The sequence below is a fragment of the Lissotriton helveticus genome, chromosome 12, assembly GCF_964261635.1.
Source record: "Lissotriton helveticus chromosome 12, aLisHel1.1, whole genome shotgun sequence".
Classification (NCBI taxonomy): domain Eukaryota; kingdom Metazoa; phylum Chordata; class Amphibia; order Caudata; family Salamandridae; genus Lissotriton; species Lissotriton helveticus.
This window is the reverse complement of record NC_136073.1, coordinates 276154917-276179488: the sequence shown is the minus strand read 5'-3', so window position 1 is coordinate 276179488 and position 24572 is coordinate 276154917. Positions and strand designations below refer to the sequence as shown.

General features: G+C 42.3%; 1 protein-coding gene across 2 annotated transcripts in view; it reads right to left on the bottom strand.

Annotated features, from left to right (window-relative positions):
* PHLPP2 (PH domain and leucine rich repeat protein phosphatase 2) overlaps positions 1–24572 on the bottom strand; it is a 704566-nt gene that overhangs the window by 95643 nt on the left and 584351 nt on the right. For both annotated transcript variants that reach the window (XM_078669274.1, XM_078669275.1), the window contains 2 exons: positions 16774–16904; positions 8554–8664 (listed from right to left, as the gene is read on the bottom strand). In XM_078669274.1, coding sequence (XP_078525400.1) covers positions 8554–8664; positions 16774–16904 — 242 coding nt within the window. The remainder of the gene's footprint in view (positions 1–8553; positions 8665–16773; positions 16905–24572) is intronic.

Here is a 24572-nt window from a genome sequence, read left to right as displayed (position 1 = left end):
CACTGTCAAAAGGGGTTGAATAATCAATAAATGCGCAGTAAATTATTTGTGATTTTAGGGCTACGTATTTATCAAGGACAGTCTGAAGAATAGCAATATTGTCTGTGACCGAATGGTTTGAACGGAATCCAAGCCTGTGTCACAGGGATCACATTGTTTGAAAATGCCCAGTCTTTTAAATGATCCAATACACATGCTGTACAAATCTTGCCCGTGGCATCAAGGAGAGCAATTGGTCTGTAATTAGCGGGGTTGAATCTAGAGCCTTTTTTCAAAAGGGGAGCCACTATATTCCCTTGCCAAGATTTAGTTACGTTCCCGGTGGCAAAACAGTGTTGGAAAACAGGTGTCAAGAGATTGCTCCAGTCTTCAGGACTTGCTTGAAAAACTTTAATTGGAATGTTGTCTGGACCCATTGCTGCTGACGATCTTGCAGTTTTATTGAAAGTAGTGATCTGCTTTGGCAAAATAGTTAATGTATTCTGTACTGATTGGCCCTTTTGTCGGGAAAGACAACTAGGCGAGGCTTGTATTTAGATATTTGGTTTATATAAGTTTAGAATATGTTTTTCCCATTCAGATGAAGCGATAGGCGATGCTTGAATTAACTTTCTTGTTCCCATTTGTGTGGCTACTGTATTCCAGAATGCCTTCTGCTTTTTACTGCATTGTGAATGTCAACCCAGATTTTATCCTTTTGGGCCTGCTTTTCTTTTTCTTTGATGGATTTTTTCAGCTTTCTTATTTCTCTTTGTCTTATAGCACAGAAGATTAAGAACTGCTTTCTGAACAGATTATTTGAGTGTACTGACAAATTGTCAGGTCGCTTTCCAAAGTGATGGGTCTTGCTTATGGCCTTACCGATTGTATTTGAGTAGAAGGTTGCCACAACCGAATGTACAATGTCTTCGTATCTGGTTATGGGGTCTCCATCTTCACTTATGGGATTTAAGAGAAATGTAGAAATGCTTATGTTCATTTTATTTATTGCATTTGTATTCCAATATATCCTACCATTTTTTTGGTTTGTAGTTGCCTGTCCCTTAATAGAGCTTAGGGACCATAAAGAGAAAGATTACATTAGAATTCCGATTTTCAGAATCAAATATGCATGATCACTTTCATGTGTATATTGGATATTTAGAGACCTAACTTTTATATAGAGATCTATGCTACAGATTACATAGTTTAGAATAGAAGAGCTATAGTGGTTTATTCTGATAAATGTTGCTGGAATGTCTCCTTCTACTCTTCCATTCAGGATGACACCATTTATGGCTGCAATATGGGATAAGAGCAATTTGCCTAGTTTGTCTGCCCTTCTCTGGAAGAGGGAATTCGGCAAGCTTCCTCTTGGGCTGTAGTCCCCCCGCTGTTTAATAGTATATTTGAGATTTTTCCGTTAAAATCCCCTGCTATAATCATAGGTGGAAACCTCCTGGACTCCAAGGTTTGGCTGATTTTCACAAATGATGTTTCTATCAGGGAATGTTTTGAGTGGCCAGGTGGAATATATATATTAAAGAGTAGTAATTCTAGGGCAGACTCCTTACTTTTAGTTTGGTACGCAATGTTTACACATTGTACATTTGGTGAGGAAAGATCTATTTCCTCGGGTCTCAATCGAATTCTTCTTTTAGCAGGATCGCTAGGCCTCCTCTTGCATGTCCCCTTCTTCCTGCTAACGCTGCATTAACAAACATAAAATAGTCTGTTTCACAGAATGGTGTTGGAGTCCATGTTCCTTGCAGGAACACTATGGAAGGGGTTCCTTCCAAGATAAAAGATAGCTTCTCTAAGGTACTCCCGGCCATAGTCCACAATATAATTTTTAGGTTATTGCTAAAACGGAGGCTTTGAATCTTTGCCCGGTTTGTTGCTGTTTAAGGCATCTGCGACCCACGGACACTTTTTTTCTCAGGTTGCAGGGACTTTGGGGTGTCTAAGCAATTCCAAATTCTGTGCACTCCGTTTTTAAGCGAAATCTTTAAAGGGCCATCTGTTATATTCTTGCCTTTCGATTGCTGATTCTGTTTATATTATATTGGCAAGCCTCGTCTCTTACTAATCCTTTTGAGTATTTATAGAAATCATCAGTTTCTTTTACTTTAATGATGTTGAAGCTGTTTTTATGAAGAATGTCACTTTATTTTAATATTATGGAAGGTATGACATTGGACCAGAATTCTACAGTTGCCACTGATGGAGTTAATGTATTTGGGAAAGAAACTAGTTTTATTTCTGCAGAGGTGACGGTTTGAAGAGAATGGATTTTTTGTAGTAGGACAACTATTCTTCCACGATTTAATGGAACCTTATTGCTCTCAAATAAGTGTGTAAATTCCAAGATACTTGATTCTGGTTGTTGCCTGCTTTCCTGAAATTTCTGATTCCAGGTGAGCTTTACGTTGTCCGGATAGATTTGTTTTACAGTTTTTATAGTAAAACTTGGAGCAAGAGGATCTTTGTTATCTTCTTCAACTTTTAATGCACTAGGTTGCTGTTCAAGAAGGTGGATAGCATTTATATCTTTCAAAAAGGCGCTATTATCTTCTTCTTCTGCCTGCTCTAAGTAACTTGTTTGGGGAAACGTTACTTTTTTCGAAGACCTTTTCGAGATTCTTTGCTTTACATTCTTACCCTAAGGGGTTTGTTTTTGTTAGTAGTTAGCTGGGTTTTTTCCCTTTTTCAATTTGTGGAGTGATTGGGACTGTTTGATTCATTTGATTTTGATTTAAGTTGACTATCCTCTCAGGTGCCTTGTCATCTTTTTGAGGTTGGAGAATTGAATCTCCTTTTTATGCCTTTTGAACAAAACTTGGAAACATTAAAGCACTCGAATGTAGGGTCCTCTGTGGGGTGTTCCTTGGTGTGGGTTCCTCAAAAAGCTTATGTAGTGAATACATTTTTCGACGCTTACATAATTTTTTTTTGTTTAGTAAGAGGACCCTCCGTCTGAGTTTGGATAGGTAGAGCGTTGGGCATTTTGAGAGTGTAGAGGCGCTTATCTTCTCTGCCTTTGTCAACCACAGGATTGAGAGAAGGTTTGGGCATTGTGGAGGAGTTGTTTTTTTCCTTTTTTATCCTCCAGGTATTAGAGTATACCCATTTGGGTCTCCAGTATTTGATCTGTATTTTCCATATTTTTTTCTAACAGCTGTAATATAGATTCCATAATTCTCTCCAGGATCAAGATAGTGGTTGAAATTAAATCTTGTCTGTTACACCAATGAGACTGCTTGGTGTGCTAGACTGCAAGTGCATTGTCTTTTTTTAGAGGTTCCCCAGAAACGGAGTAATGATGCAGCTGATGTTCAATGTCTGGGAGGGCGAAGTCAATGGCTGATATTTGTGGGGCCAAGATTTGTAAAACCCAGTTGTATCAGACCAATAAGATAGAGGCACTCACCATCTTGAATGATGTTGCTGTAGACCCACACACTTTGCATCAATAAACATACTCACTTTGTCCGGCGGTACTGATTTTTCCAGAGTGGGAGTGTCTCTTCCTGACCACTGAAACAATTACGGAGTCTGGCTCTTGCTGAAGATACAGAGGGTCTTGGTCTTAAGATCAGTATTTCTTCAATAGCCTTGAAGTCGCCTTCATAACTATCGCTTAAGAAAAAAGTTCTCTTCTGTGAGAGCTCAGCAAAATCCGGCACCAGAGTTAGAAATGATCTTGGAATGGCTCTCAGCAGTAGAGTTTCCATAATTACAGAGACAGAGGTCTAATGAACCTGTACTTGATTATTCATTTGTATTGCTCCTCTAGTGAGCGTGTCCTGTAAAGTGATGATTTAATCAACAGGTAAGGTCCCCAATGAGGAAGCTGCTGGTGAAGTAGGTGTGTACAACCCGTGGACTAATGCCTTGATAATGGAGAGATGGATAGAGATCTTCTCACTTTTTAGTTTCTGTGGTGTCAAAGGAGGGGAGTAACTGGTCGATGTGCTGGAACAGTTGGCAAAGACAGATGTGTCAGGAGAGCAAGCATCTTTCGTATTAGGTGACATGGAGGTGCTTTTGTGCACCATGACTAGCTATTATGGTATGTTCAGAGGAGGATTAGGTTCCTGAAAAAGGTCCTCTGCAGGGAAGATCATTCTTGGCACATTTGCAGGTAAGGGGAATAGTGGTTTTGAAAAATATAGCTGCACAGAAGGAGAGCCTGAAGGCCAGACGCAAATGAGTATCTCAAAGTCGTTCTTCTCAACTGGACCTGGTACATCTTGACTGCAAATATTTCAATATGTTCATCGACGGCCAGGTCAATGGCGAAGGACTTAACATTGGTGTAGTTCAGGTCAGTTGGACTGAAACCAAGGATTTACCAAGCAGCATCGACCCTGCTACTGAAATGGCCTTCGATTGCAAGCATGTTGATTGATGCAGAGCTGTATTTCGACATTGACCAATGCTTGCAGGAGTGTCTGGAGTGATGGCATAGATGTTTCCTTCTCTCAATTGGGTCTTCCTTTTCAGGAGAATGTAGGATCTCAGAAGATGAGGCCTCTTCACAGACACATATAACATTGTATAGAGGTGACAAAAAGTACATCTGAGTGAATTTCCTCAAAAATAGGGGTGAAAACTCCCTAAAGTGTTTTGAGATCCTCTCAGCGTCAGCTGCAAAAAAGAGCCGAGGCTGTGAGGCAAATCGTTAGTACGGTGCATGCTGGGAGATGGAAGCCACTGGCTTTATAAAGGAGCAGTGTAGCTTTTTTTAACCTCATGCACACTTTCCCTTTATTTTGGTATTCTGTAACACAAGAGTCCCACAGGTTCAATTTACTAATGTGACATATTATTCGGCTAGGTGCTGCAATGTAGTCTTTGTGTTGTTTTAAATGAGTTGTTCCATAGAGAACAATCCAGCAAATCTGACCATTTTTTTTTTTTAACTATGGAAATAACACCTATTCTTGCATATTTTAGGTGTCCACTCGTGGTCTAATTGTACTCATAAAATGTTCTGGGAGTGACAATTGTCACTGTCCAGAGGGAAAAAAAAATTGGAAAAACAAAAACCTAGGTCATTCAGACAACCTTTCGTAAAAACCACATGCACAACATTAAGTCAGTGGCTAAGGGTGTGACACATATGAAAATTGGTACACGCTCTAAATCCGTCCAGAACTCTTACCACAGGGCAGGAGAAACTACGCCCCACAGGAGGAAGTGACTTAATGTTGTGCATGTGGTTTTTACGAAATGTTGTCTGAATGACCTAGGTTTTTGGTTTTCCAATTTTTTTTGTTCTCTTTCAGGCTTAAAGGAGCCAGAACACGGATATATTGTGTGGACAGTGACAATCGTCACCCCATGAAGTGGTATTTAGTCTTTAAAGTAATGTAAGAATGACCCTTACATCTTAGGTCCTGATGAATGCCATGGCCCCAACCGGGCCACAAGGCAGAAACATGTCGACCATCACATATATAACGATGTAAGGACATTTATCCCCTAACACATCGTCCACTTGTTTTTAATACCATATGGCTCCCACTCACATTAAAATGTAATAGGCAACCATAATGGCTTTTTAAAACCACTCACTCATTCTATTCACAGGCCCGCTTAGTCTAGAAGTGCATCCCTGTCGTCAGGTGTACTCCCGTCCTCCATCAAACCAAGTTTTTATAGGGCGAGGACTGGCCAATGATGAAGCATGACACCAGGTGGTGTGTGAGACCAGTCCGTAACTTTTAGTGAGATGTCCTCACTTTTCTAACACTGTAAAAACCTTGGTCACTAAACTGGGAGCGGCCCGTTAAACCTTTGATGTAGGAGGCTGCCTGCTCCCAATGCCCCATGCCTCTAGTTCCCTCCCCTAGGCATTCCTGGGGATAGTGTGCTTCATACTCAAACTGCTTATGCCATATAAAACCAAAATGGAAGGGATTATGGGCCGTATTTAGAGTCTGGAGGATATGATACTCAGTCATAGGTACATTATAGCCTTCGGCGCAGCTGCAGGTACTAATACAACACATTGCCAGGGAGTGTAGAGGTCCTGTCGACTCCAGGGGGACAGGCATCCAGAGGCACGTACTTTCTTATATAGTCATGCAACAGTCATTGGAGATCAGTGCCCTCACCATGGAGGAGAAGACTTTAAGACTCTGTTGGAATAGGAGCTTAAGGAGAGCAGGGATGAAGCGCCCCTACGCACCGGAGATTCCTCTAGGGATGCTGTCTGCATTGCCGCATGGGGGAGATTGGTCCTCATTACAGGACTGGGAGGACTTGGGCCTCCAGGTGATGGGCGACTTGTATGTTGACGGGGCATTCGCACCCTTTAGCGTGCTCCGGGAACAATATGGCCTCCCGGATGGGAGCTTCCTCCTACATGCGGCGGTGACGGCTGCGATCCAGAAGCACTGGAGGGCAGGATTGACGGAGCCGGGTACGACCATGGCCTGTCAATATGCAGTAATGGCGGCGGGCACGATTAAGGCGGTTACCTGCCTCCATTCTAGAATGTTACGTGAAGGTCTGGAGCCGCTCACGTCTTTGAAAGCCACCTGGGAAGAGAGTATAGGGAATATCTGGGGTCACGTCTTGCAAAGGACATGGAAGGGGTGCAGGAATGCCCGTTTTCAGCAAGTGCATTTCTTTGTGATACATAGGGCCTATCTGACACCAGGGAAAATAAGACGGTATTTCAGGGTGTTAGATGCAGCATGCCCGCGGTGCTTGGAGCCCGAGGTGGAGCTGGATCATTTGCTGTGGAGCTGCCCGAGGCTAGGGACGTATTGGTCAGAAGAGGGGGAGCTTCTTAATACAGTTACTGACCGACAAGTGGAATATGATATGGCAACTTGTTTGTTGCTTTGGTTCCCTCACACGACCAAGACGAAAATTACGAGCAAATTTATTGACTTAGGGCTTATATTAGCCCAGAGAGAGATCACTTGGCACAGGAAGTCGAAGGAGGGCCCCTCATTCAAGAGATGGAGGAACGAATTGCAGAAATGGGCTAGGTGTGAAGGGGTGGTTCGTCTGCAGCAGGCTACTCGCACAGCGAATGAAAAGGGCTTAGAAATGGCAAGGGCATGGGAAACAATAGTACAAGCTCTACAGGATTGTCTGACCGCAGAGTGAAATGAAATGAAATGAAAAATTACACTTGTATAGCGCATAACTACCCTGAGGCCTCGCAGCGCAGAGGAGGATTAGGTGATGACTGGCGAGAGAGGTTCCTAGAGACATGAAGCTCCCTAGGGATAGATCCTTCAGGCAGCACGGATTTCGTAGAGTATACAGGAATGAGGCCCACTTCAGCAGCGGTTAGGGGGGGTGGGATAAGAGGGCAGTTTTAGGGACCCCGGGACAATAGTACGATAAAGGCGGGTAGTAACATGTTATATGGGTCCTGACATAATTTACCACCTTTCGAACTTTGTATTTGGAGGCTTGTGCTGGGACTGGGGCCAGGGGTTATAAAAAAGCAGTTACTCAAACGTATGGTTAACCGGCTGCCTCTGGGTGGAGTTTTCTTTGTTACATTTAACGGGTCAGGCGCGACTGCCGCCCAGCCTCCGGGATGTGGGCTGAATGGCTGTGTATATTTCTGTTCTTGGAAAGTGCCTTATATTGATCAAAGGTTGGAAGGTTGCATTATTTTGATGTCGATTTATGAATCTGCAATAAAAACACATTTAAAAAAAAAAATAGGTACATTATAACCTTTTACACTTGTAATACAGTGGAAGGGGATATATGCCATGTTTGTGACAGAGTATCCCATCTGCGAAAGTCTACATGAGGCCCAATATGTCTCTAATGCAGACCTCAAGAAATACCTGCAACTTGGTAAAATTTGAAAACAAGTATTCTTGAGATCGATCTCTCTTTCAGAAGGTTGTTTTAAAAATGGTGGCTATATCTTCGTTCGTTCTCATGAGAAAAACATTGCATTTGTAACACTGTGTCCTCAGACGGCCAATTCTGAAGAATTCTTTTGCCTCAGCATTCACTATTAGCCAAACTTCTTATTATGAAAGAAGAAGAATTAAGGAGCCAAAAAAAAATATTTTGAATATGTGAATCTATTATATACTATTTCAGCTTACAAGCTGAGATTGTGTCCACTTCCCTTGAATAACAAGGGACGACCTTACCTGCATTTGAAGAGGATGAACAAAAATAGCCAAGGTGTGTGCCATCTGAAAACTATTATCGTTAAATAGACTGTTACATGTGAATGTGGAGTCAAAGCATAAGGAATAGCTGCTTAGCTGTAATCTTACATCTCTAAAATCGCTGTCTTCATTCGTTCATCAACCTGAAATATGTATGCCTACGAGCGAGATCCCAGATGTAATCCCACTCACAGGCGGAATTATTCTTCGACACTGAACATTAATTAAAACCCCTTGCTGGATAAGGAAACGTTACTTTTCCATAAGCGTAGTTCTCCATCAGGTGTACTCTTTCCTTAATTTCACAAACAGACTATCTTTGACTAAATTCTAATTTTCTGTGTCTCAAATGGAGAAGGCGCATTCCATAAATCTAAATTAGACTGCATATATAAATAAGACTTACTTGTTCCTTTGGCCTGACATTTCTGCCAATCCATGTTTCCAAAATGTAGATGTTAAAGTCGAGTCTGCAGAAAGTGATAGTTTCTGATCAATGTTAAGTGTAGTGATGTGGCTAGGATGAAACCAACATAGAAACAATTATTTCACATCACTGGTTAAACTTTACTACTTGTACTTCAAAATTCTTACTTCTTTAAAATAGAACAAAACACCCAAATCATAATGCAGTAAATACAGATATATATTCCCAATATCAGAAGTTGGAGTCCATCCATTGACAAGTTGCCTTTGAGATGTTCAGGTTATCAAAAGCACATGTTACGGTCAACAAATCCAGACTGGCTAACTGGCACCAGTCCCAATTACATGGTATGTACTGTGGGACGGCAGAAGATGGATACACTTGCGCTCTCTTACTGTACATATCATCTGTCAGTTTCCGATCATTCCTAGTCTTCTAGCATTGCCAGGCACCACTTAAACATGTTTACAAACTCTGCTGTACTCTACGGCCCAATTGCCCCAAAGTCCCCATCCCATTTCCCTGTTTGTAGTACTGATCTTGTCGGACAGACAGCACTAGTCCTAGGACCCTTGACTCTTTGGGCTGGGTCAAGAATCTGTGGGGCACCCTGGTCAGCCAAGGGTAATCAAAAACTGATCTTTGTGTACTGTATTTAGTGCAGGGCTTTAATTGGGGTTACAAAACTAGGGGGGGGGGGTCTCCCCTAGGGGCGTGGCAATGTAATTAAGGGTTTGGCTTAAAACACTTAAACTGTGCTGAGCATAGTGTGCCGCCCGACTGGTATTTTGCTGGTTCTGTCAATTCATCCAGATATATAATACAACAAGTAACATTACACGTACAAATTAGCAACACCCATGACTTCGTTGAATATAATAATAAAAATGCTTCAGTTCTTGTAGGCGAGGTTGTGGCGTATGGCTAGAGCTACCGTCTATCGAGCTGTGAAAGCAGGTCTGCTCAACATCCTGTGATTCAAAAAATGAACACGTCCTTGTGTAACGTAACTGGTGCTCATGTTTGCGTTGTATAAAAATGAAAAACAAGTCACTTTGAAGTTACATCAAAAATAGTGACCGGTGCTACTATTGCAGAGTGAAGCTTTTTTTCCCACCGAAGGTAAAAATGGAGAGCCCGATAGGAACCCGTTTCGGCACCTGCTTTTAAGAACTGCCGGTGCTGAGCACCAGCAAGACCCGGCCCAATTAAAGCCCTGATCTAGTGTCTGCTGCATCGAAGCGTACAAACTTTCTGACTTCACAGAAATGACCCACATCAACTGTGAATCCAGCTGGTGACAGCCACTTTTTTTTCTCAGTGAGAGAAAACACAAGTCTACATACAGTACCTCTAGATTATTGGGGATTCCTCTGACCACTTTATGCCTATAACACTCGTAAACATCTGAACCAACAAGGTAATCAAAGCTGGCCTTTTCACTCTCAAATTCACAATGAAGTTTAAGAGAAGATATAAATCCATGGTCCATGGATTTCAGCTAATAGTTTGTTCTCATTGTTTGAATCAGCATCCAGCCAGCTGGCTGAAAACTGCAACTTTAATGCCAGGTAACAGTTTAATATCAGGTAAGGTCAGTCAACCCTGTTCAGAAGGACGTTTTAGAGTTATGAGCTTGACATTTGGGTGCGATCCATGGACACCAGGAAGATATCAGGCTTTTGGTATCTAATTCCCTAAGTTAGTTCTGTGAAAAAGAATACATCATGCCTCGCATAAAGTCAGGAGGGGACTATTGCAGGCTTGATTACTGCTATGTGTTCCGTTCCTGAAAGTGGAAGAATAGACAAGAAAGCAGTCCGCTAAATATTCAGACATTGTGTAAGTCTAGCATTTCTCACAAAGATTATTTCATAAGCAAGTCTAAACATATAAGTGCTCTTGTCTCCCATAACAAGCCCAAATATAGGAGACTAGTTAGCTCAGTGTGCTAAAGCACTCTAGGGAAAAGCCATGCTTTCTGTCAACTCATCACCAGACACATCTGCAAATCATTCCAACTGGTGCAAGAAGTGAGGTCTCACTCATTCAGGTTCCCTTACATAAACCAAAGTGTTGTCTGCATAGATTGCCATCCACCTACCCTAAGTCCCCAATCTCACATTTTCTAAAGGTGTGTAGCCACCAGGAGGTCCAATGCTCACAGTAAACCAAAGTGGCAACAAAGATCACCCCTATTTGATGCCCCTCCTGAGCGTCCATTTATCAAAGGTCATATTTCAAATCTTTTCTCTGGTGTTTGTATGTAAATCTGATGCATACATTGTCTAAATGCTCCATTTATATCTTCCTGCATGTCAATGCCTTAGCCTCTAACATTTGTCACATCTAAGATGTTACGCCAAGAGATTTTATGTCAGGCCTGCATTCTACCCATCTTGTCAACCTCTCTAAGCAATCTTTGCCTACAGAATGTGTTCCTTTCCAGCCTGTCGGAGACTAATCTCAGAGCACTCTTCTTAATTAAAATATCACCAACCTTGTCTGAATGATGAAGCGGTTCAGCCTCCAAAAGGCAATTGTCAGTTTCTAACTTACTCACCAAATGACTCTTAACTGCACACATTGTACAGAATCCACCTATCACTTATTTCATTACATCCAAATGCAGGGCCTTTGACCTCGCCATACGCCAATTAATCAACAGGTATGACTGAATCTCAGGGATCCTGATCTAGCTTAAATTTCGCACCTGTCAGCATCATCCCTCTGAAATGCCATGTAGAAATCGATGTACTGCATCTACAGCACATGCAATCAAGATGTTGAGGTAAGTGATCCGACGGTAAACAGCCATTACTACGCGACTGTTTGTTCGCATACCATTACTACGCATTTGTAACAACGCTTGCGCTGTAATAACGCCTAGACTTTTCTACGCATGTTATTACTTCGCATGCGCTGTTACAACGCATGCATTGTATTTGACACAGCAAGATGGCGGGTAGAGGCGCTGCTGAGGACCCGGCGCATGACAGTGGAGAGTGGAGAAGAAAGAGAAGGGGGGGCCAATCGGCCCCCACGCAGGCATGGTGGGGCCCGGCCCCTCCCACACCCCGATCCTTTCGTGGTCGCCTGCCCCCCGCCCTCGCCCCGGAAGTAGTTGTGCACTTCCGGGGCGAGGGGGCGGGGCCGCGGCGGTGAAAGGGTTAAGAGCCTGGGGAGCGCGGGAAGCGGCCTCTTTGTGCCCGCGCTCCCAGGCTCGCTCCTCGCCCCACCGTGGGGCTGTGTAATTTTCCCCGCCCTCCATCCCCTTTTTTAGCAAACCTTGGGGCCGGCCAATGGTGAGTATAATGTTAGCAATGTGTCGAATTATAGGAATAAGATGCTGATCCAGTAGGCCTTTTTCCCGTTTACTGGAGGGATGAACAGATGTAAATGTTTTTTGTACATTCCTGTGATATTTTAACAAAATTTCCTCCTTAGGCCTTTTTTCCCGCTTACAGGAATATCTGTATATGTATATGTTTTGTGCTTTGCTGTGCATTAACAAAATTTTCTCCTTAGGCCTTTTTCCCTTTTAGTATAGCAATGTCGTATTTATTATGTGTGTCTGGCGGTAAGGTCATTAATCGGTGAGCAGCATTTTAAGGTCCTTACGGGGGGGCGGGCCCATTCACGAAAGGGCCCGCCCGCGGGAGGGGCCATTTGGTCTCTCTCAGAACTTCAGGGGCAGGATATGATATCCAGTATCTTAAAGGGTGCGGGGGAGGGAGTCTACTCTTTCCTCAGGCTGGTAGCCACCCCTCACAACACTATGACGTCACTAAGGTGCGCGAGTGTCTGGGCCCTCCTGTTATGGTTAAATGGAGTTCAGGGAGCGCACGTGGGTGAAACGTGCCCTGGGTTGCGCATGCGCATCTCAAACGTGAGAGCGCAGCTGTAAAAGGATCTGACACCGGTTGGCGACCTTGCCGTACGACTTTATTATTAGAATGCATTTTTAATTTTCAGGATGTTAGATTCGGTTAGGAAACACGCTGTACTAGATATTTGTTAAGGTTAGCCCATCATACCATGTCGAAACGGATGTCAATCTAATGTTCTGAAATGTGCATTTTTAATAATTATCAGAAATGTTTATTTTATTAAAATTTTTGATTTGTTTTTATATTTTAATAAATACGGCCAGGGGGGGGCCCTGTACCCCCTGACTTCCAAAGACCCAAAGTGTTGACTGGTTGAATTAGGTAACTCGGTCAGTGTGTTAAGGGGGGAGGTGGCCGGCAGTCCCAGACCATGACAGCAAGATGGCGAGAGGTGCTGGTGAGGACCCGGGCGCAAGATGGCGGGGAGATGGCTGCTCCCGGATTTTGAGGCAGGAATGGATGATTGCAGCGATGACGGGCGAGGAGGCAGCGATGACGGCAGTGAGGAGTGGAGAACAGCAGCCGAGGACAAGGGACGTGCATTGAGGACAGAGGTAAGAGGGGCTATGATTTGTGTTTGGGGAGTAGTGTGGGTCGTGCAGTGTAGTGTTTGTGTGTAGGGACAGGAGTGGGGAATGGGGGAGAGTCATGCAGGGGGTTGTGTTTTAGGGTTTAGGGTAGTGTTGTTGTGTAGTGTAGGGGGTAGTGTTTAGGGTAGTGCTGTGGTGTATGTGTAGTGTAGGGGGTAGTGTTTTAGGGTTTAGGGTAGTGTTGTAGTGTATGTGTAGTGTAGGGTAGTGTTGTAGTGTATGTGTAGTGTAGGGTAGTGTTTTATGGTTTAGGGTAGTGTTGTAGTGTATGTGTAGTGTAGGGTAATGTTTTAGGGTTTAGGGTAGTGTTGTAGTGTATGTGTAGTGTAGGATAGTGTTTTAGGGTAGTGTTGTAGTGTATGTGTAGTGTAGGGGGTAGTGTTTTAGCGTTAAGGGTAGTGTCAGGGGGTCGTACAGGGTAGTGTTAGAGTGAAGTGCACGGACTGGGGGAAGGGGGACGGTTGTGAAGGGGTAGAGTTTTAAGGTTTAGGGTAGTGTAGTGTTAGAGTAGTGTAGGGTAGAGTAGTGTTTGAGGGTTACTGTACGATCAGAAAAGTAATTCTTATCCTAAAGCTATTTAAAAAAAAGAATAGAATCTGTATGCGTAGTAAAACGCTGCGAAGTAATGTACTGCTAAGAAATGCCACTTCAATGGTTTTCAATGTTTATGCGAAGTAATGGCATGAGTTATAAAATGCTGCTAAATAAAGGCACTTGCGAAGTGAAAACTTGATTGATTCCAACTTAGAGAGTGTTAGACCGGACACCATTGGCATGGGTCTCCCTTCCATTTGTTGCTGTTGCCGCCTGTATTTTTGCTATGTGTTTTGCTGGTCTAGATGCTTTTGACACTTTGCCACTGCTATTCAGTGCCAAAGTGCAAGCGCTCCCTATTGAAAATTGTTGTAATGGATTTGTGACTCCATGATTGGCTTATTTGATTTACATGTCAGACCCTAGTACAGTGCACCATGTGTGCTCAGGGCCTGTAAATCAAATGCTGCTGGTGGGCTTGCAGCACCTAAGGTAGGCCCAATGACAGGGTGCATTGTATGTAAAAGGTAGGACATGCCCTGATGTGTGTGCAGGGCTCGACAAATCTGAAAAATGGTACTAGTCCTGCAGGTCTACTACCTTGAAAAATCTCCTCGACCTAACAGTAACCTACTAGACCCCGGTCTCTGAAAGCGGAGCAAATGTGACAAGATAACACGATTTAAAGGCATCTTTATTGCTCATTTGCTTTGTGAGCAATAAAAAGGCCTTTAAATCTTGTTCTCTTGTCACATTTGCTCCGTTTTCAAAGACGGAGGATAAAAGTTAGTATATTTTCCTATTCGCCAGAAAAGGCGAGTAGGACCTAAAAATAGCTCGACCTCATAAAATTTACCTCGCAAATGCGAGCGGGCGAGTGGATTTGTCGAGCCCTGTGTGTGTGGCATGTTCTGATAAAGAATTACAGCCAATTTCATTTTTCACTATTGCAAGGCTACCTGTTCCCATAAGCAAGAATGGGCAGTTTGATAATAACATTTTATAATCCTAACTTACTCAGGGAACTAGGTAGAAATTCGATTTTAGTATGCCTGAACTCAGAATGATAAAATACATCTTTTTGTGAAGTTGGTTTTAACATTCTGTGTTTGAAAATAGCACTTTTAGAAAGTAGGTATTTTCTTGCCTAACCATCCAAACCTGCCTCTGCTAGGTTGTGTATTCCATGTCTGGTTTGTGAGTGACAGGGGGTGGGGTGGCTCCAGGAGACAGGGCGAGTCAGCACAAGGCTGAATAGACCTATCTGCATGAGGAGTGGTGGGAGGAGTAGCACCTGGGCATGAATAGGGCTGTGCCTGCCTTCCACAATGCTGGTGCAACCTCCTGTGGTGTGTCTGTTGACTCTGGCCCACACTAAAAAAGGAAGAAGTTGTGTACTGGCATAATGCCCCTGGAACTGGTTCGGGCTAGGTACAGCACTCTCTGCCTTCAGAGGGATTTTGGTGTATAAAAGAGGGGACCCAGACCCCAGAACTATAGATCAGGGAATCAAGACGACCCTTTGCCAAGAAGAATAACCAAGGAAGCCGAAGAATGAGACTGTCCCTGTGCTGTTTTGCTATTTCTGGGTTTGGCCTGCAGTTGTTACTTTATTGCCAAGGAAAGGGGAGAAGGACTTTTGTGAACTTTTCATAATCTTGAGGAAGAATCTGCAAGGGCTTGTAGTGTGCTTGCCTCCTGCCTGAAGTCTCAGGGATAGAAGACTTCACCACCAGTTCCCCTGAATTCCCTTGCTGAGGAATTCTGCCTGCAGAGAGGTGCCTACTGTTGTTTGGGCCCTCTGAGAAGAATGCGAGTCACTGGGAGCGCGACGCAATGAGGAGAAGCGTGTCGCCGCCGCAGCAGTTGCCGTCGCATCACTGAAGAAGCGTGCTGCTGCTGCAGCTGTTCGCCATCGCATCATAGACGAAGTGTGTTGCATCACCGGAGAAGTGTGTTGCCGCTGCAGAGGTCGCTGTCGCATCACCGGAGAAGCGTGTCGCAGCGCCTGTCGCGGCTCAGAAGTTACCGAGTTTGCCGCACAGCCGTCGGGCATGCACGCACCACATCCAACGTTGTCGCATCGCATCAAGACGCCATTTTGTCGCATTGCACCGGATCGTCGCATCGCATCGAGGCGCCATCTTGTCGAGAAAGAAACCGATGCATCACCTCCTCTCCGGTAAGGAACCGACACATCACCTCCCCTGCGCTGCAGTAAGAAACCGATGCATCACCTCCCCCGAAGCAAGGAACCGACGCATCACCTTCCCTGCGACCCTTTTGTTTGTATTGCGTGACGCATCCAAAGTACTTTGAGAGCAAAGTGTGGCATTTACCATCTACATTGAACTAAGCTATTTCTACCATTTTTAAGTCTACTTTTGATTACAGTATTGTGGATTTTTGTTGTTTGGTCTTGTGTTCAGTCTAGTAAAGTTACTTATTTTCTAAACTGGTGTGGTGTCCATTTGTAGTGTTTTCACTGTATTACTGTATGTGTTCACAAATGCTTTACACACTGCCCCTGAGATAAGCCTGTCTGCTTGTGCCTAGCTACCACTAGGGTGAGCATGGGTTATTTTAGAAGGGTACCCCCTTATCCTGACTAGAAGCAAGGGTCCCTATTTGGTCAAATGTACCTACCTCTGCCAACTAGGGACCCCCAGTTCTAACAGAGAGGTTTAAGGAACGCATGGCAACAACACGATCCCTGGGTCTTGAGACACAACACTATTACTGCCAATTTAAGGCAGTTCTCAAGTGGCTCTTCCTTTGTGAACATACAAGAAGCTAATAGAGGAGCGTGCTTGAGAAATACCTACATAAAGTAGGGATGGGCAGATAATAGAATGGTCTGTGAGGGAGTGAAAATAACAGAGGACAGATGGCAGAGACTTGATAATGTGAATTGCTTCTGACGAGGCAGTACTTTGATAGAGCTGTTGGCAATTCAGACAAAGGCAGGGGATTACAAGAAATATCTACATTAGACAAGTGCCCCACATTGTTTTCCACCCACCAAATGGGAGTGTGTAGAAAAGAGGAAAGTGGAGGCATAAATAGAGATGCATGCGAAGAGAAGCAAATAGGAAGGCATTGAAGGAGGATAAGATACAGTTGATGTTTATGCAGAAAGGAGAAAAGAAAGAAATTACACTCTGAGCACCTATATGATGTATTACCTGAAAACATCAAGGGCGCGATGATCCAGTACGAGGTTGGCATTCCCAGTCAGATCCAGTTCCTGCAGTGAGGTGGGCAGGGTCTCTGGGATCAAGATTTCAGTTAGATCGTTACAGCTCAGGTCAACAAGCTGTGAAAAAACAGACAAAATATAATGATACATCTGTCTGTGAACACACCAAATTGCAAATGTCAAGAAAAGAGCTTCCTGAACTCAAATGCAATACTTGTTAGACAAGGAGTGAAGTTCCTTAATTTGGTACATATAAAGGTTTCCCAAGTTACACACTGTAGTAACTTCTATACTCACTCTTTTCATCCCTTCAGCAATTAATATGTACTATCCAGTTTCTACTCACAATGTTGAAGGAAATGTCCAGTATTTTATCACCTTAAAAGTCTAAGTACCAAGACCTTAAAAGTCTAAGCACCAAGGCCTTAGAGCAGCTTTGCCTCACCCACTCTCAGAACCTGCTTCCTTACTACGTTCCTGTTGTCTGCATTCAAACTAATTAAAACTTGTTATATAAATTTACTAGGAAAGATAATCCTGTAGCATGCTTATTCTATAATTCACTAAAATAATTTTGCATAAAAGACACAACTTCGATATGAGCAGAAGCTACAGACTCAATAAGTGCATGTGTTAGAGCATTCAAAACAGTGTCTAAATTCTATTATGAGTAAGGTTTTCCTAAGGGTGGGAAAAAAATCAAGGTAGATCAACAAAATTGTATTTAAAAACCTCCTAATGTAATGAAAATGTTTTAAGATAAATTGATTGCTTGGCCTACGAACTGCTTGGCAACACTTCATCTGAGGAGCAAGTCTGTGAAGAAGCAAATATCAAAATATTAACTATTTTTTCCCATTCAGATTTCAAGTAGAGGATTTTCTTGCAGCCTGAATCACACCAAGATTCTTGTTTGATAGTGTGAGAAAACAGGCTATTAGCTTTGTGACCTTTACAAGTAATGGGTTCACATTCACCGTTTCACTGGGAACCAAACACCTCATTGTAGCACTTGACTCTCTCAGGGAAGCAAAGCAGAGCAGTCCAAGGCCTACTCAAAGGAGGTGGTGGGGGATAGTGACCACCATTCGCTGGCACATGGTAATAACACCCAATAAATGATTGTCCAGTCCCTGCTTTTTCTTTAGAAAAAGGAAACGTACATTCATTACACAGACACTACTTAATACTAAGCAGTAATTTATGTAGATATATAAATAAAAAAAGGAAACTAACGTACAACCAGTGCCAGTGAAAGATTTTCTCTATTGAACCCTCATTGACCTAGAAATAGACTTTAATAGGGCAGAAAAGAGCAGGAAGCCAGCTCAAAGAGCTAATGAACTACTGGATGATAACATGGCAACGAGTGACCACTCCAATCCCAGGAGCATAAAACAGAAGGGAGAAGAAGAACAATTAAAAATGTCATCAGAGAACTACAACAAACTAGAATAGTCTGGGTCAATAAATGGTGGGAGAAAACAACCGTAGAAAAATATATAGAATTCAAGAGAGTGCCAAGGGGCCTGAGAATTTTAATTATGCCAATATTAAATGACTTAGATCTGGACTTGATTAAACAGTGGCAAATAGACACCAATGAATGTTCTTTGAAATTGATGAAATCCTTAATCATTCATGCAGAACGGAAACTAGAGGCCACACTTCTCAAAAGCAAAGAGCTGGAAAAAGAACTTGATAAATTCCCAGACAATGATGAAAAGAAGGAATTGATAGATACAATGGAGAAAAAGATCAACAAACATGAGACGGATGTGGAAAAAGGGAAGGCTAAAATTCAATTGTGATCGAATGGACTATGCAAATGGCTGCATATATACTTTTGCGAGAAAGTATGACTCCTTGAGAAATAGAGCTGCAATGGGTAGATGCACGGGCTATGAGACTACGGGGGCATGGTCGATAGCTTGGACTTAAGTTCAGCAGAAGAAGAAGCAAGCACGTCCAAGCTGGATTTTTGCGGGGAAATGAGACTTGCACAAATGGATACGCGACAAGTTCTGTGGGCAAAACTACACCCTGATATGAAACAAAATAACAGGGCAAGTTTTTGGAGAACCATAAATCAATTTGTTTATCCTAACAACGATGGAATTACCTCAAATATTTCGGAGGTAGTCTGGACGAAATTTGGTCTCACTTCCATGAAGACACGGAGTTTAGCACAAAGGGGGAGAACTCCTCAGGCGCATCTGATGGTCTTAACATCAGTGCGGCGTATGCAACAAGCAGATCATACCACGCAAAGCCAAAGAAGACATCTTAATTGACGACTCGACAATAAATCAAACCAAGATCATCAAAAGGCAAATAGGCAAGAGAAGGAGGGAAGGGGCACCCGGCCCAAACGGAATACCACCGGTGCTCTACAAGCAAAAGTCAACGTTCTGGGCTGAAGCACTAGAAACACTAGAACCACTGTTCAGGGAAAAAAGGATGACAAACATCCTGCCAGAGTCCTGGAGAGGATCTATCATTGCACCAATTCACAAGACAGGAGATAGGTCCAAGCCTCAGAACTATCGACTAGTGGCACTAATGGACAACGACGCAAAATTCTTCACTGGTATGCTACTGGAAGAGCTCCAGGCTTGGGCAGAAGAAAAATCTGCCATCCCTATAAACCAGACCGGTTTTGTGAAAAATGTAGGGACAACCACATATATAATAACGATGGCAATGCTCTTTGATAAGGTTGAAACGACAAGGAGCTCCCTGCATTTGTGCTTTATTGATTATAAAGCAGCCTTTGATAACGTAAATCGAAACAGACTGTGGTCCAAACTGCATAGCTGGGGCTCCCTCAATCCCTTCTAAACCTGCTGATAAACCTGCATACCAACACCTGGGTCCAGATTAAGCTGGGTGACAGAACACACCTGTCGAGACGCATTCCAACAGACAAAGGGTTTAAACAAGGTTGCGTTTTGGCACCTACACTTTTGAACCTATTCATAGCTGATCTTGTACCGATATTAAACGCCTGTAACTCACATGCTCCAAAACTGGGAGACATCTTATTGCCATGTCTCCTATACGCGGACTACATAGTCCTGATTAATCAAACGAGAGTAGGCTTTCAACATCTTATAAACGCTACACAGGACTATTCAAAAGTAAATGGTCTAATGATAAATCTTGACAAAACAAAAACCATTACAGTCAGTAAAACAAGGGAAAAACCTACAGCATGGTTCTGGGGTAAAACCTGAATAGAGAGCATCATGGAATATAAATTCCTGGGCGTAAAGATAGACAAAGGCGGTCAATTCCTTGCACAGAGAAACAGCATCAGGCATAAAGGCATTGCCCTGGCAGTCTCCCTAAAAAAATCTGAATTCCAAACTAACCGGTCTGTCGATTCTGCCCATAGCTGAGGTGATCCGTGCAAAGTTACTGCCAACAATTACTTACGGAGAGGAAGCCCAGATAGGAAGAGATGCCAAACTACTGGACTCCACAGGGCTGCCTAAATACACCTCCCCCTCGCAAATTAGGCTTGAATTCGGCATACAGAAGCAATCTATTGCGAGATATGGGGCATACATTATAGCGTGGGACAAAATATGAAAAGCCGCTCCAGGGTCACTAAATTCACAGCTATGGAAAGAGATAAACCGATACACTACTTCACCCGCAGCAAGATATCTCAAAGATGGATTACACAAATTGGGACTGAACCAACTGTGGGAAACACCCACTAGTACCGGTGTACTTAAGAAACTAGTTTGGAAAACAGTCAAACACCTTTCGTGGCTGGAGGACAAAGCCTCACTCGCAGGAAGGTCTCACGGATGGATGACTTTGAATACCTACTGTGAGCAAGCAGCTCAGAAGTACTTTAACTTGGGTTATGCCAAGTATACAAAAATTAGTTTTATGAAGTTTAGACTTGGCCTGCTACCCTGTACTCAGCATTTCCCACCCTGGCTAAAGGAGAAGGTGGACCCTAGGTGCCGCTTATGCGGGTCAGCATCGGAAGATCTGCTGCACCTACTATGCTCCAGCAAACAATTCTCACAAGAACGGAAACAATTTCTGAAAGTTAAATTCAACCAGCGTGGAATTCGAACTAGGAGGCAGGCTGTCCGGCTTGCTTTGCACCAAGTGATCCTCAACTAAACTGTGCCTTGCTAAAATTTTTGATGGCATGTGAAAGAAAAATGCCGGAAATCAAATTATTGGCAGATAATTAACTCATTAAATTCATTTTTGCATGTATAAACAATTAACATACCAAGAAACTATCGTGGACAAACAAATGTGACATGCACTGCTGGTCATAACGTGCCTAAAAACTAGACTTGCAACATTTGAATAATTATAGTACATTCTTTTTAACAGAATTGTAACGCTTTTAGAACAAAGGAGTTTTTATTTGTAAACATTGTTCTGTAATTAAATATTTTTGTATTGCAATGGTTTTAACGAACTATGCAAATACAATAAACTTGAACTTGAAACTTGATACGCGACAACGAGGAAGTGTAAGGGGAACAACGTGAGGAAGGGGACAAAGCAAACCCCAAACCAGAAGAAGCAGAAGATGGAGTGAAATCCAAAAGAGGAGGAGAAAAGAAAAAGCAAAAATAAGGAGGAAATCTCTTCAAAAAAATCTGGTAATCAACATCTCCAGTAAAACCCTGAACCCTGACCAAATAAGCTTATTAAATAAAGGATTAACCTTCTGTCCAAATTGCAACATGGACATGCCAAACCTCCAAATTGATCTATACAAGTTCTGTCGTAAAGTAAAAACTCAAGAAATACTATGAAGAAAAACCACCAAATGTACGAAACCTAAATCAGACGCATACCACCATATCCGAATTAAATCAAAATGATCTAACAACCCTGAGGACCAGGAGTACACTAGGGACTACTGTCACAGACATAGATTCAACAACATCGACTTCAAGAATAGAGGATGACATACAAACATGCCAAAATGAAGGCGTAATTACATGCAAGGGTGGAGAAAGAGGACAGAGTTCAATCTAAATGTTGTCCACAACTACCTCCAGGGAATGAAGTGGACCTCTTTCATGAAGTCGTAGTGGAAGAAATCAACAAACTATCAAGAACAAGAAACATAAGAGAAGATCATGGAATCTAACTTTAGGAGAACAAAAAGCCCTAAAAGAGTTAAGAGAAAATCCGAAACTCATCATAAAGGCGGCTGATAAGGGCAGAAATATTGTTGTGCAAGATCTGGAGCAATACATAGCAGAGGCGAACAGACAATTGGGGAACAAAGATCATTATGAAAAACTGGAGAAAAATCCAATGGAGTCATGGACTAAACAATATCACATGCAGCTACAGATATGGAAGGAGAAGGGATTGATTGACTTCGAAGAATAGATGTACCTTAAAGTTGACCATCCCGTAACAGCAACCATCTATTTTTCACCAAGGTGCATAAGTCACTCAACAACCCGCCGGGGAGACCGATAGTGAGCTCAATAGGATGCCTTCTTGAGAAAACTTCTCATTATATAGATGTCTTCCTAATGGAATATGTTACATCACTCTCATCGTATCTAAAAGATACAACAGACTTCCTGGAAAAGGTGCAAGACATGAATTGGAATGAACATCTAACCATGGTCACCATAGTTGGGACATCTTTGTACACATCAATTCTTCATACTGACGGATTAGCAGCGGTCAGACAATTACTGAAAACAAGATCACTAAGCTTCCTGGAACATTCGGAAATGATCATGGAAATGTTGAACTATTGTCTGACACACAATGTCTTCCTCTTCAATGGAGATATATTTCTCCAAAAACAAGGCACAGCGATGGGAACATCTTTCGCCCCTACATACGCAAATCTATTAATGGTGGTATGGGAAGCTGATGCACTGAAAAGCAGGTACAAGTCTAACATTAAAACCTGGACTAGTTTTATAGATGACCTTTTCGTGATACGAGAAGGGGAGTCATCAGATCTTGAAACCTTCATCCAGACATTGAACAACAATAATTACAACTTGTTTTTCACATCTACATGCAGTACAGTTCAGGTAACATTCTTAGATGTGGAAGTATTTATCAAAGATCAGAGAATATGCACAAGGATGCATAGGAAACCAACCGCCAGCAACAGCATTCTCCACGCTAACTTCCACAACATTTGAAGTGGAGCATACCTTATGGAGAAATGCTCTGCGCCAAAAGGAATTGCTCTGAAACATCAGACATCGAGCAGAATCTTGATGAAATGAGTGTACAATTCCTGGAGAGGGGTTATCCACCCGGAGTAATCATAAGTGGCAAAGCCAAGGTAAAGCTCAAAACAAGATCAGAATTACTGGAAGCCAATGAGAACCATGAAGAAGATGATGTAACACGTATGATCATGGACTTCAATGTCGAAAACAAGATCTTAAGAACCATCATAAAGAAGGATGGAGCATCCTAACGCTGGATGAAGCATTAAGGAGGAAATTACCAGCAACACCTAAAGTTACATATAGGAAGACAGCCTACTTAGGCGATCTTCTAACACAGCCACCTGGAGATTAAAAAAACAGGAATAACATCATTGCTAACTACACCCCGATTTTGGAAGTGTTAAAAATGTAGCGCCTGTGAACATGGTCGAAACACAAGCTCATATCGACAGCAGAATGGGAAGGTAGAGCAGATCACCGACCATATCACATGTGAATCCCAATATGTGATATACATTTTGGAATGTCCCTGCAAGAAACCATATGTTGGGAGCACCATTAATAAATTGAAATTACGGATACTTCAGCATCTCAGAGTGATAAAAAAAAAGATCTTTCCTATCCCATGGCAAAACATTTTGCAGAAAAAAAACTCAGGAGACAACCAAGTACTAACATACTTTCGTGCAAAGTGGTAAAACAAAATTAAAGAGGAGGGAACAGAACCCTGGATCTGAGAAAAACAGAATCAAGACTTATCCTAGCCATTGGGACAGAAAATCCGTTTGGTCACAATCTGGATGCCGAGTTGCACGTACATCTGCAATAAAAAAGTAATAAAGTGGAGTAAAACAAAGAAGAAATAGAGAAACAAAAACAACAAAGTAAAGAAAAAAAGAAAGGGGTACTCTCACATAAAAAGGACATGTCCAAAACACAAGCCATGGAAGAACATAAATGCACCAAAAGGAGGAAATGAATTGTTGAGTGGCAAATTTAGAAAATGGAAGATAAGTAAAAGGAAGATATAACATCCTGTGCAAGAAAACGACAAGTGCGATGGAACTCAATCTGTTGAATAACTATCACTCTGGAGATCCAAAGTTTTGTTATAATTATGAAAATAAAAATGAAATTCTACTTTAGAAGATAAAAGAAAGAAAGGACAAATTGGAATATGATTTGCACACTGCACTGAGCACTTTCTTTCATGGAGATGCTATTTACAAACTTTGGGTTAATATTATCAGAATAATAATGGACTTTCAACAAATATATGGTTTGAGCCATCGCACATTGAACTTTAGTAAATAACGTTTTTTAGAATAGTAAATCGATCAATTATAATGTCCTTTACAGATATTGAATTACTAATCCCTTGTCCTTTTGAAAAATCGTTGTTTTCTAATGATACTTCTCTTCTTTTAAAATGCACATGTCTTTTTATTTCTTCCTATCTTTAAATAAGAAGGATTGTTTCACTTTGCACATGAACAACTGAAATACCTCCTTTTTTAATTGCTTCTTAAGAGCGACCACAAATTTAGGTAAATACTGCTCTCTACTGCCTTGCAATAAT